This window comes from Chiroxiphia lanceolata, chromosome 7 (genome assembly GCF_009829145.1).
Source record: "Chiroxiphia lanceolata isolate bChiLan1 chromosome 7, bChiLan1.pri, whole genome shotgun sequence".
NCBI classification, from domain to species: domain Eukaryota; kingdom Metazoa; phylum Chordata; class Aves; order Passeriformes; family Pipridae; genus Chiroxiphia; species Chiroxiphia lanceolata.
The window spans coordinates 18,827,004-18,840,728 of record NC_045643.1 but is presented as its reverse complement, the minus strand read 5'-3'; the positions used below and the strand labels follow the sequence as shown (position 1 = coordinate 18,840,728).

Below are 13,725 nucleotides of genomic sequence, written 5' to 3'. Positions count from 1 at the left end.
GCTCAGGCAGGGCATGCTATCTGCTATCCTACTAGCTTGTAACTGTGGTGGGAAAATTGTAGGAACGGGCTTGCCTCCCTATCGCTCATCTTTTTTTACAATGTAAAAAGAAAAATAATGCAAATACCAGTTTCTACCCATAACTACTCATTCAAATACGTGCTTACCAGGTTCTTTGTTCCTTATGCTAAAGCCTTCAGCAACACACATTGCAAGAAAGAAGATTACCAACTGTGTATTGGAGTTTCCTTTTACATCTATAATGGAACAAGCTAGTGTAAAAAAGGGTCATTAATCTAGCAGATTTCCATGTTCAAAATATTTTTAATTCTCCAGAGTAGTGGCAGAGAGGAAAGGAGGGGGGAAATGTCCTACTTCCGCTCTTCAAAGCTCATTTCAAATGTAAGGCTCCCACCCAAATTGAAGGAATCTCTGGTAATGACACGATGAAGACAAAGCCTTGGGAAGAGGATTCAGAATTCCCTGTTGGCCTTTACAAAAAATCTATATATCAGGAGCAGTACTGTGTGCTGGTTTTTTTCCGAGAGTAGCTCTAGCTTCTTTCTTTGGTAAATAAAGAACATGTAATGCTGTAAACATTCCTCACACAGGAGGTATGTGCTCCATTTGTGGTTGTTGCACAGTTTGAGCTGAAGAGATAGAACATAAAGAAAATCTAGATCAATGGGAAGAGCTTGACATCCCCTTTTTTGTTTCTAAATGGTACGGCAATAAGGGAGGTGTTCATGTTCAATAGCTGCTATTTTTAGATGCTTCTCTTTCTTCCAGTTGAGCTTTTCTCTGAGCTGTATGGGGTGTTCATGTCTTTAAGACTTTCATAGTTTTGTGGAAAAGAGAAAATGAATTTAATATGATAGAGACTGTCATTTTGCTTTCCCTAGAGCTGTGATGTAAGTTTGGTGTAGCTTTACCTAGTTATATATATTTTGTATCACTGATGTAGGAGGTTTAGGCATTTTTGCAAGTTCAGGACTCCAAACTGTTTCACCGTGGGTCCGATGAACACCAGTACTGAAAAAAAGAACACGTATTTGTGAATAGAGCAGGATGCAAACAGCACCAGTCTCATCAGCAAAAGCTGTTGTGGAGCTAAATCATCTTTTAAGACAACTTTAGACAGGAAAGTCAAAGCCTAATCCCAGTAGTATCCAGCAGCTATACTTAAACTAGAAGCATACTTCTATATTGTTCTACATAAGAGTTCATGTGTGTATAATGCATAACTCTGTTGTCTTACAGACTGTTACAGGCCACTTTCAAACATGCATATAGAAACCTACCTGTATGTCTTCCTTAGCACATCTTTTGCTTATTTTAATATCAGCCTGCTCAATCTTCAGAGGAAATAAAGTTGAGATTCTACATTTAGAACATGCTGGCTCTGACAGCAAAGAGCCAGTCTAAGTGAGATGGAATGTGAAAGACTCTCCTTGAACAACGTAACATACAGACAAGTGTTGAAAATACCCTGGGCTGAAAAGTGATTTCTCCAAAGCTGCCTCTCAACCTAAAGCTCAGTACAGCTTTAGACATCCATGTCCTTGAACATTTCAGAGGATTTGTCAAATATAACCAAAAGACAATTATACACAAGGAAAAAAGTGATGTATTTTCTTTTGGTGACAAAACTTGAATGTGGCAGAGTATGATTTTTCAGGTTTGCTGTGTTAGGATGTGGTGTATCTCTTTTCTGAGATATTCATGCCCATTTTACTGGTATAAAGCTCCTAAAACCTCTATCTGTTGTTTATATTTCTTCGTAAAAGGAGAAAGTCTGCATCTAAGCATAAATTAGAGACCACTGAATAATGACTGTTGTTAGGCTTAAGATTCATCCAGAAACTGCAAAAATTACACAGTTCACTTGAAATGTAATCGATCGTAATTTGATTGATCCCCTCTTGGTTTCTGACATGCAAAAAAATTGGTCCAGTCTAAGCACTAGCCAATACCTACAAGTATTCGTGAAATAGCCTGACACTCAAGGACAAGATAATTACAAAGGTGGTAGCAGCATAACTAGTATTGTCTCGACAGTTTCTGCATTTTGTTACACCATCACCCAGTTTCCAGCCTGTTACAATAAGGAATTTGGGTCTTACAGCTGCAGACAAAAGCCAAGCATTCACTTCATTTTCTCTAACAGTGGCCTCATTCCACAGAGTAGGAAATGCTTATTGACTCAAATAGAAAAGGTGAGACCAGGCTACATTAGGGCGCTCTGTTTCTCTCCTTTAGTGACAGATCAGGAAAAGATGGTGTACTACTCATCATACATGGGTACTTTCATGGGAAGTGTGTTGTTCTCTTTAGGCACACACAAGTACATCCACTCCAAAACACATGTAGTTGCTTAGGCCAAGCAGCACAATGTGGATTGCTTTACACCGTACATCATTGTTATAGAACCAATGGCTGGGTGTCTGCATTCCTAAAGCCTTGCCAAGATACAAAACAGGATAAAATGATGCCTGATGAGATTCAAACTCATGAAAGACCATACTATGTTTTAGAATTAGGAACAAGTGAAGACATGCACATTTCTGCCCTGCAAATGAAATGTGTGCAGACCTCTCACCAGAGAGGTGAGGGTAATGGTGAGCAGAGGGTAATGGTGCTCACAAGGTGTAACTAAACAGCTTAGCAATGCTTTTTCTACATTTATTTCTATCTCTATTTTTCTGGAAAATTTCTGTCATTCTCCCCTCACTGAATAACAACGATGAAACATGTCAGTTGATGCAGAATGTAGCTATAAGCTGTGGATTGTTTTATTTTTTGGAGGCAGTGCAAGGTATTGTATTGATCTTTAACCTACTGTGTGGTCTGGATGTAAGCTATATGATGGCTGCCTATCGTGCTGTGGCAGCTGATTAAGTAATGCACTTTTGCTAGTGATGTCTGTATGGGACCACTGAGAGGATCACAGCACGTTTTTTTGATCAGAGAACTCTTGGAATTTGCTCCTTAAAGGGAGAAATGCTTGCAATGTAACTTTTAAGTTCATACTTTTTTCAGGCTTTTTCCATAGTACAGGGGGGTAAATAACGCCAGCATTCCCACTCACCTTGTGCTTTTAGTCTATTCTTTGTAACTAAATCATAAAATTTGCACATGGGAAGTTAAAAACTACTAATGGCTGTACCAGGAGCTAAATAAATCTGGAGATAAACAGCCTCAGTTCTCATGTGAGAATTTGCTTACTTATCCTAGCGATTAACAGTGTATGTGTACATGTGCATGTGTGTAAGGAGAGAAAGACCATTACATGTGAGTCAGAATGTAAGAAAGGATACTTCTATTACTTCTACATTTTAGTTTCTTCCCTCTACTCTTGTAATGATTACCTTCATGCATTCTATTCATTTCTTCATTTGGTGATTTGATTCCCTCAGGTTTAGTAGTTGCCTGCCAGCTGTTAGGTTTATGTCCTGTAACAGTGATTCTCACACTCTGATAAGTCATAAGAACATGAGTTCAAAATGTGTTTAATTGTTCATACAGGCAAATGCAGCCAAGGAAACAAGACATTGGAAAATAAAAATGATAAATGGACATTAGAAGTTAAGTTTGATTTTTATTTGACCGAAAATGAAACCTACCACACCAACACTGTTAAGATGGTCTTTGGATGTTTTTTTAAGGTCAGGTGGTACCTGTACCAAAAAAGTTTGGCAAGATGCTGCTCTACTGAAAAGTTTGCTCTATTAGATCTTTTTTAAATGGATGAAGTTTGGCCGTGCAAATGAAATAATGAGTTTAGTTAGAAAAGGCATTAGCTTTCAGATTCTATATAGACCTTTACAAACATATGTAATAGCAAAAACTTAGTTCACAAAATTGTTAGGGTTGGAAGGGACCTCTGGAGATCATCTAGTCCAACCCCTCTGCCAAGACAGGAGGGTCACCTAGAGCAGATGGTAAAAACAGGAACATGTCCAGGTTTTGAATGTCTCCAGAGAGGGAGACACCATGGCATCCCTGGGCAGCCTGTTCCAGTGCTCTGCCACCCTCAATGTACAGAAGTTCTTCCTCATCTTGAGGTGAAACTTCTTGTGTTTTAGTTTATGGCCATTGCTTCTCGTCCTGTCACTGAAAAGGGCACCACTGAAAAGGGTCTGGCACCATTCTCTTAGCACCTGCCTTTGACATATTTATATACATTAATGAGATCCCCTCCTAGTTCATAAAGAGTAGTTCATGTTTTTAGTCACAAAAGTACAAAAATTGTTGGCTTTTTTGTTGTTGCTGTTTGTTGTGGGGCAGGGGTTTTTTTCTGTGTGGTTGGTTTTTAATGGAAAGAAATTCTAAGATAGCTCCAGCACTCATGAAACAGTACGGCTGCAACTCTTGTCGGACCGAGCCCCGCTTTGGGCACCGCTCTCTCACTACTATGTGTTTCGCTGTCGGAAGGAGCAGTTTCCAAGCCCGCTAGCGATGCTGCCGAGCTAAGGAGGCTGAGGGCTGTACAGGGGAGCACTCTGGCAGCACGCCTGAGCAACACCGACCCGCAGGTGCGAGCGGATCCCCCCGCGCCCCCTCAGGTCCGGGCGAGGGCGGGAAGGGGGCGCTCCCGCCCCGCCGCCACGGACACGGGCCCGGGCACGTGACCGGCTCACATAGGCAACATGGCGGCGCCCAGAGCCGCCCGCGCGCTGCGGAGCGCAGGTGAGTGCGCGGCGCCGCCGGCGGGAGGCGCGGGCCCGGCCCGGCCCGGGCTCTGCCCTTCCCCGCCCTTCTCGCCCTTTCCGCCGGCCGCCCTGGCGCCGCTGCTGAGCTGGTGCTGGCTTTGAAATCGAGGAGGGAAAGGTCCCGCCCCCGTCCGAGCGGGGGGAGCGCCGCGCCTGCCGGGGGCAGCGACAGACCGCTCCGCCGGGCGAGGCGCGGGCGGGCGGGAGCGGCGTGTGGCGGCGGCGCCTGGCGAGCCCTGGCGGGGCCCCGCGGCAGCGCCCGCAGCTGTCAAGGCTCGGCTTCCGTGAAGGCGTGTTCCCGGCGCTGTGCTCGGACGGGGGCCGGAGCCGCCCCCCCGGGCGGGCACACGGCAGCAGGAGCGGGGGATCGGGGGCCCGCACAGTGCGGACAGCAGTGCTTTGCTCTGGTTTTGCTGTTACGATTTTGGCTGTTGCCATGTGTTTGACAGAAAAAGTAATCTGACATAACATGTACACGTGTTTCTTCTACCAGCCCGTCCAAATGCAGAACTTGTTACCTGTTGGCACATCCGTGTGTGTAAAGGCTTTTCGGGTCCCGTTGTTCCTCGTGCCCTGAGGTTCTCTTACAGGCACCTTTTCTACCACGTCAGCCTTCTCAAGTGAAAGTTGTGTGTCCCTGCCCTACCTCCATCTCCAGCCCCATGTGCACTTAGAAGCTCAAAGCCTGTCATCCGGTTAAAAGAATCAAGCAATTTAAATTCGTTAAGCTTTCCTACCTTCCCTTCAGGCGTCAAACCTTGTTCAGCTTCCCTCGGGGACATGTTTTTCCAGAGACTAAGAAAGCAAAACTGTCGTAGTTAAGACAAGACTGATTAAACTAAATCTGATTTTCCCCGCATTGGACAGTTAAGTATAATTTAATTTGCAAATACTGAAAGATAGAAGTAGTTGAAATTAGTTTCTCTTCACCTAAGGGTATCTGTTCTACCTAAACTGAAGGAAAATTACTTTTTTGTAGCCTCTTTTTTGTTTGTTTTTTTTTTTTTAATGTATCTAATGTTATGTTTTTATAAATGATAAAAGTTTTCTTTGTTATGGAGCGGTTTCTACATAAGTGCATCTGAGCAGCAGAAATCTTAGGTGTTTGTATACTTCCTCCACATACTTGAAAAGTAAAATAAATTGATTGAAAGGAGTTAAAAAGACAGATTGTACCTTTTTGATAGTCACATAGGAAAATTATTTTATAGTCTCTGCCTTGCTCATGTCAGAATTGAAACACTGTCAACCCAAGGAGAAGGTTCTGAGTGGCCTTGCAGTGGGTTCAGCTGCACAGGTGATGCATAGAAGTGGGAATTGAGTTTACAGTTTTCTGAATTAAAACTAAGAAACATCCAGAACACAGTCTGATTTTTTTATTTTAAGCAGGTAAATTACTGTAGAGTAGAAGCCCCTAATTTCTTGTAATGAACTTCCAGGGCTTAAAGCCACAGGAAAATAATTGATGAGAAGACATCCCTTGTAAAATGAGTTACTTACTGTGTTAAATATGCATAAAGCTGATTTCTGATCTTTCTTCTCCAACAATGAAGAAGTATTCTGTAATAATGTATGTAACGTGTTACTGGCCAGGTTTTTAAAGTTGAGTCACTGTAGATTGATGGGGTGTGATACATCTCTTAGATATGTACTTTGTGTTCCTAGGCTCTCTGTTTGCTGGTAAGGGGCTTAAGTGCCTTGCTAAGCCCCTTGCAGAACTGGGAATTTGTATGCAGGCTCCTAAATGGAAACTGCACTCAGGGAGAAGCTACAGCTGTCTCCAGCACCACAGTATGTGAGATGGTGTGAGATACTTTTCTTCTGCAAATACAGAGACTTTTAGAGATGGTTGTTTTGAAAACTTTTCAAAGACTGTTACTCCTTTCCCCTCTTAGTAAAATGATGAGATACACAAATGTGTTTTTAAACCTTTTTTAAAAGCAAATGAAAAAAAATAGGGGGACGTAGCTGGAGTTTGATTTTGTTGCAGTACAGCTTCAAAGTTTGCCCAGAAGTACTGGGCACTTCCTAGCACTATTAATACTCAAATGCTAGAAGTGTCTTCATCTGTATCTTCTTCACCATTAAAAAGAAACTTAGAAATGTACAACTCAAACAATTAATTCTTACCTGTAGTAACTTTCTATACTTCTAAGTTAATGCTTTTAAAAAAATTAACAGTAGAATATACAGATAACAGTTTTGGGGAGACTTGACTAACTGTTTCTTGGCATTCCAGACTTATAATTAAATATGTCCTGTAATTCTTATTTTTTTGGGTGGATGAAGAAAAGTGATTGAAAACTTATACAAGAGAGTTTTCAAGATCAAATGTGCTTGGCTGCACTGTGCAATATATGAGCTGGGCAATTAGCTGGAAGAAAATATTAATTCACATTTTCCATTAATTTGTAGACAGACTCATGTCTCCAGAATTTAACATTAGCATTATGAGCTGCAAGTGATGCATGGTGGAAGTTCAAACCATTTGATTGTAGTACAATTTCAACATTTTTTAAATGATGCTAAGGTAGTTTCATCTCCGTCTTGAAAATAATCAGGCAGACAAGGAATTATTCCCATTTCAACAGTGCAGCAACTCTGGGGGAGACATGCACTTTCATGGTTTGAGGCATGAGAGAAAAAATATTCCCCTTTCAATAAAGTGTTTAATTGTTCTTTCAGTTGAGAGGTAATGTATTGTTGGCAGCACACAGCATCTTTTTTTCTGCCAAGATCTATCACTTCTGGCTGTGGGTGGATTTGCAGGGTGTGGTTTCTCTGTGAGCTTAGGTTTCTTGGTCATCATTAGCTAATATTGCCTTTAAATGAAGGAAAGTCATTAGCAGATGTCCAGGACAGTGGCTGAAACTCAGGGTTTTCTGCCACATCAACAGCTTTACTGACCCACACCTACTCTTGTAGCCATTTGTTCTAGTATGTAAAAAGTCTTTTCTTCTCTTTAGGAAGGTGCCCATTGACCTGATGCTGGAGCATCACTGTTGTGGTTACAGCAAAAATCCACACAGAGACAAAGTCAGTGACAAGTTCCTGAAGAGTACTTAAGTTTCAGCTTTTTGTGAATGCTTCCTCTGCTCTGTGTGCCTTATATCTTGGGTAACCGGGTCCCAATCAGTGTCCTGTGTTTGCCAGTGCTTAGTCTGTGATGAGTATATTGGACAGGTACATTTTCACATGCCAGAAAGTAAGCCTAGCTGTAATCCTTCAGGCAAAAATTGAACTTTTTTGTAAATGTATTTTGCGCGTATCACTTTTCATTTTGCAGAGTTTTTCTTAAAGCTCACGTGGACCTTTCCCTAAGCAGAAAAAAGCTGCTTTCTCTTTCCATTCCTCTCGCAGAGCTCTGAGACTTTTCCGTCATCTGCAGAAGCTCACCGCCCTGGTGTGGTGATTCGCTGAAGGGCCTTTGTCCAGCTTTCTGCATAAACCACTGACCCTGAAGGAAAATGCCAGAAAACTCTGGGAATGTCTACCAAGAAAATGGGGTGCTCCATCAGAGGGGACTTGGCTTGCTGCCAAGTTTCCAAAGTGGATTTTTCAGTGCTCTCTCTGTCTTCAGAGTTGGACACGGGGGTGTCTGTGAGTGAGGACCCTTTGCATGCAAAACTTCTACCTTGCCTGCCAGAGGCTGTTGTCCTTCTCTGGCATTTCCTTACCTGACTGCAGATGTAGAAGCAAAGACTCACTACAATACCATGTAACAGAGTGGAAAGTCTAAAATGTAAAGTCATGTCTGTGATTTTAATTCCAGATGTGCAGTTCAGTGCTACCTCTGGGCAGCACAGAAGGCAAACTTTGTCTCTCCTTTAGGTGTTGGTTCAGGCTCTTACTCTTTGGGCTCACCGACGCAGTGTTAGCCAACACACAGATCTTGGTGTTGTTCTGCAAAGAACAAAATGACAGATTTAAACTCCTCTATACTCATACAGCAAATAAATGAAATAAAGGATTCCACTCCACAATTTTTAGGGATTAAATTAAAGGAAGAAAAAATACAGGCTCCTAAAATCTATACTGGAAGATGACCCTGCCTAGCCTGTGTGCAGGATCGAACCATGAAGTCTCTGGCTGCTTGGTCCTTGCGTGTTTGTTACTTAAAACATCAGGAATAGCTGTAGAATGTATCACAGGTCTCTGGTGGACTCTGAGCTTGTTTACTGTAATATATAGCACTTGAGGAGAAAGAATGAAGATTTAAGTCATCCCTGAAGAAATTATGGACCTCAAATTGTGGCTTACATTGCATTTAGAGCAGATAGCTTCACTCCCCAAAGTCATAGGATCAGATGTCCTGTGAGCATACAATAAAACATTTTTTTTGCTTCTGAGAGCTCACAGTGCAGAACTAAGGCAGACAAAAGGGACTGAAATGGTGAGCACTAGCTGATGGATGGAGAAACTGTAGCACCAAGGGAGTAATTTCTGGAGGGTCTTGTGGCAGCACAGCATCAGCAGGATGAAACAGGGCCTGAGCCTGCCCTAATGCCTGCTGCTCCTGAGCTACCAGGCAAACATGCGGTTTAGCGGTGAACATATGTGAAGTGGCTTTCTAAATTTAGATGATTAATTCCTTTTACTCAAGTTTTTGCAGCGAATTACCCCATCTAGACCAGAAGCTGGATTTAAGGCACACATAAGAACAATGTACCACGTGTCTGTAAAGTTTGGGATTTGTGTGTCATGGATGTTCTCAAGCTGTGCAGCAGAAACCATACTGAGCTGGTCTGGCACACTTCCCCTCATTTCTTGTGTGACTTTCCTATGTATAGCTTTAGTTGGAATGTAAGGTTGAGTCTACCAAAAATATTTCTATAGTGTCATGGTATTTTATTTTTTTTTATTCTGGAGAGACCTGGATTTCTTCTGAAGTCACCTTGTAGACAGGCTACTTCTGTTTTTGAACCTGTTTTGGTGCTACATCTGCAGTGGACGTCTGTGTCATGAAATCTAAGCTGGTTTTGCTTTCCATGATATTAAGATGTAGCAGACACAGTATTCTGGTTGTGACAGTTGTGAATCATGAGGAAATTTAAGCAAAAGCTCAGGAGTTTTTGGGCGTTCTTCAGTAACAGTCTGCTGGTCCACTGCAATCTCTGATTTCAGAGTAGTGCTTCATCGCTGTAAAAGGCTTTTTCTGTGCTGAACCACCTGTAGGACCCCTAGTTACAGTGATCTTCTCTATGAGGGATTGTATAATTTTCCCTTTTTTTTTTTTTCTCCGTCCTTCTCTCTGGCTCCCAAACAAGCACATTCTTATAGCAGTTAGAAATTCATATCTGATGAGAGAGACTTGCTGCCTCTCCTTCTCTTTGAGTTTGACATGATGATGTGCCATGATGGGTAGCTTGCAGTGCTTCCAGACACCACATCCCAGTGCTGTTGACCTAGCAATATTTATTAGCATTAAAATTTAATTTGAAAATATTTTGAGGTAATGAAGTGGGAGGGGGAGTGGGTTACAGGGCAATTGCTTTCCTTTTTTTTACGTTTTATCTATTCAAGCCATGTGTATTTGTCACAGTGTTTTTTTTCTCCTAAGTATTTCTATTTAAAATCAGTGTTTATTAAAATATACTTGTGTACCCAGCCTGACTTTCATATTATATATGTGAAAAAGCGAGGGAATGTATACAAGGAGCAGTCTGTACGTTGTACGCTCTCTACCTTACAGTTATTGCATCCTGTAGAAAGAGGCTGTTTGGCTACAGCCTTGTTTTAATTTCATTTTTCAGTTTTCAGTTACACATTTCTGGAGTCTCCCTGACCACTGCTGTTACCTGATGGCGCCTATATTTCATCAAGTTTAGACAAGCAGTCTACCTGGACTTAGGCCCAGAGGAGCTGCTGTAACTGATGAACATGATCCCCTCTGCCCGGGAATTCAAGACTTATAAAACCACGATTCCCAAGGGAATTGAAAGAAAACTGTGTTCAGACCTCGCCTCTTGCTTTTTTTATTTTCTTTGTTGTTTTTATGTAGTGTTGCCTTGTCCTGATGGGTAGCATACCTTACCCCAAGTGAAATCTAGTATTAGTTTGTTGATGATTAGAAGAAAAGATTCTTTTTAACCTAGACTGAAAACAAAAGCAGCGAAGAATAATAGAGCACAAGCAGAGACAGAACTTGCTGTAATATGTCTTGATTACTGCTTACAAATAAAGTGACAAGTTATTAAACAAAATAACAAAAAATGTTGCAGCATTAGTGTTACCATGTTGGTGGTTTTTTACTGCATCATCACTTTTAGGCTTCCAGAGTTTGTTGGATACAATTGCATATTTTAATTTTGTTCTTGCATGTTACTCTCAAATCTGTTTCATTCTGTCGGAAAAGCTGCATTATATAAAGATTGTGTATTATTTTAGCTGTAGAATATTATTGTGGTGGATTTTTTTATGTAGAAAATGGTTTTAGAATTTTTCTTATGATTGCAGAATGAATATTAGTGTTCAATGTAATTAAATTTAATTGCATTTCCTGTATGTTTTAATTTTAGTTTGCTCTTATATACCTTTGTTTTCATCGAGAGTTGTAAACTTGACGTATTTTTTTAAAAAGCGTGGTGTTGGCAGTCAGACACAAGCCCACTTTAAATCAATGGAATAATTAGCCTAAAATTCTTCTAATGTGGGGGACTTGTAGTTTCTGCTTAACAATCAGGAGTTGTTTCTTCATATTGTTTTGGATTACGTGACCTTGTTAATTTTTTTCTTTGCAAGTTTAAAAAATGTAGATGGGGAAGAGTAATTAAAAGCTGCTTTCTTCCTTAATCTGGCTTTTATATCCAGGTCAATTGGGCAGGCTGGCAGAACTCTTTTAGCTACAGACATTTTTGCGTTTCATTTATCTTTTACTGCTTGTGTTTGCTTAACTAACATGTTATACCATTACTGTAAAGAGACCTTTTTATTTTGATATCTTAAGAAAAAGTGGTTTTTTGTTTTTCTATTATTGTAACAGTTTGTTTTGTTTTTTAAACATGAACTGTTTATCCAGGGAGGAGCTACAGTGGCTGGAGAGCTTGTACAGCTCTGAGTTCATGAATGTGAAGACTGAACAGATAAGAATTCTCAGATTTATTTATTTAAATCTAGTGACTAATAAACATCTGAAATAAAGATAGTGTTACTAAAAATTCATTATTCTTTTTCCCTCTGTAAGGGAATATAAGGTCTACTGTAGCACAGTACAGATATTGTTCACACCTTCTGGGTTTCTTGTCTGCTCTAGGTTTGACATTCCTGGTATTTCTGAAGGGTTTTTTTTTTAAAGTCATTTAAAAAATCATATCAGATATTTTTAAACCTCAAAAATTGGAATCATGCAGTGTAATCGCATTAAGATTTTTTTTCCAGCCACCAGCAAGAGAGAGAGTTACTGCTCTTGATAGACAAAAATTCGTTACAAGTTTTCGATAGTTCTAGAACACTGGAGGAGTGAAGCTGTTTTCTTGAATCATGGTGGTAATTGGAGGCTTTCAGGGCTGTGTTGCCTGAATTGTAGGAATCTCCTGCGCTGGAGTCTGTGCAGCAGTTAGAAATAAATAGGGAGAGAGGCAAAGGCTTTTGCCAGCGCAGCGGCTTTCTCATCTCACTGCTTGGTGGGGAATCAGTTTGAGAACCAATGTTGTGGGGCTCACTTTGGCATCTCATGGACTTCCCACTTCCTGGGGTTGGTGATTCTAGAGGGAGCTAGCAGTCCTTGGGAATTTACCAGCTTTGGAGAAGGGAGGCTCTCCAGCTAGGTTGCCACTGTCCTTGCAGTAAAACAGGTCCTCCTACAGCTGTGTGGCTGAAGAGAACCTACGATCTTAGCACAGGGTGGGGCTCAGGTCCTTCATGGGCCTAGGAGGCAGGAGCTAGGGATATTTGGGGCTGGTAGTGTGCATGGCTTTGGATAAGTCATTGAACTTTCTGTGTCTTTCTCCACCTATAATGCAGATATTCACCTACCTTGCAGGTGCATTGGTTGAAATTAATGAGTTGTTTGTAAAGCACTTTGAAGATGAAAAGCACTATAAAAATGCTAAGTATTATTATGTATGAGCTCTTGAGTGTATAATGGCTGTTTGCCTGCCAGTATTTAAAGCAATTTATAATACACTAAGTATGAAAGGCACTGTATGAAGTCAGATTCTAGTCTCCATTTAAGAAAAGTCACTCATATTTTGTGTTAAGCAGTTCAGGTCATATCACTTTCCTTTGGTGTTATCTAGAGTGAAAACAAACTCCTAAAGATTTTTTAAAAGGAACTGTTTCAAAACATTAAAATCATATTTTATAATAAGGATCTTTTTCTCAGTTGCTTGTTTCTTACCCCCTTTATATGACTTAAGCTTTGATTGCCAAATTCCCAGGTTTTCTGCCTTTTTCTGTTTTGCCAAATTCTTCTTCTGAACCTTACACTTTTAAACTGCTGTAAGTTTTCTCTCCCCAGCCTTTACATCTGTCTCTGCACTTGCCGTCAAAGCTCATGTTCTTTGTACCACTTCTGCTCAGTGGCCCTTGCCACGTTGCACAGATTTCCTTAGCCCTTCATCTACCCATCCCTCACTTTGGGGCTTCCCCTGCACTCCTGCCCTGAGGAATCCCCTGCCTCAGGTGCTCGCTGCCAGCCAGTGCTGCACGGTGTGGTGCTCTTCTTCAGGATGCTTCTCCAGTAAATGTCAGAGTGAATTGCCTGTCAGACAGGCAAAACACCCACAAAAGGGGCAAAGCTCCTCTGTGCTTGAGAGCAGACCTGCTTGTCTGAGGCCTGTTGGTTTGCTGTTCTTCGAGGCTTTTGAGCATAGGTTTTTCTAAGCATCCTCCAGTGGCAATGTGAGCTACCATGTAGGAAGCCAAAACAAACTGATAATGAACTTGCTTTCTAAATAAAAGTCTTGCTATCAAATTCCCAGGTTTTGTCAAATCATAAATTGAAAACAACTGCATATTGTTTGTTATGCATCAGCACCATGTAGTCTATCCAGCTTGGATAATTAAAAATTCA

At 41.1% G+C, this 13,725-nt stretch overlaps 1 protein-coding gene across 1 annotated transcript in view; it reads left to right on the top strand.

Moving 5' to 3' along the window:
- The first annotated feature begins 4,599 nt into the window (after window positions 1–4,599).
- The window catches only part of METAP1D (methionyl aminopeptidase type 1D, mitochondrial), a 46,340-nt gene continuing 37,214 nt past the window's right edge, over window positions 4,600–13,725 (top strand). The window contains exon 1 of the mRNA XM_032693272.1: window positions 4,600–4,689. Coding sequence (XP_032549163.1) covers window positions 4,650–4,689 — 40 coding nt within the window. The 5' untranslated portion in view covers window positions 4,600–4,649. The remainder of the gene's footprint in view (window positions 4,690–13,725) is intronic.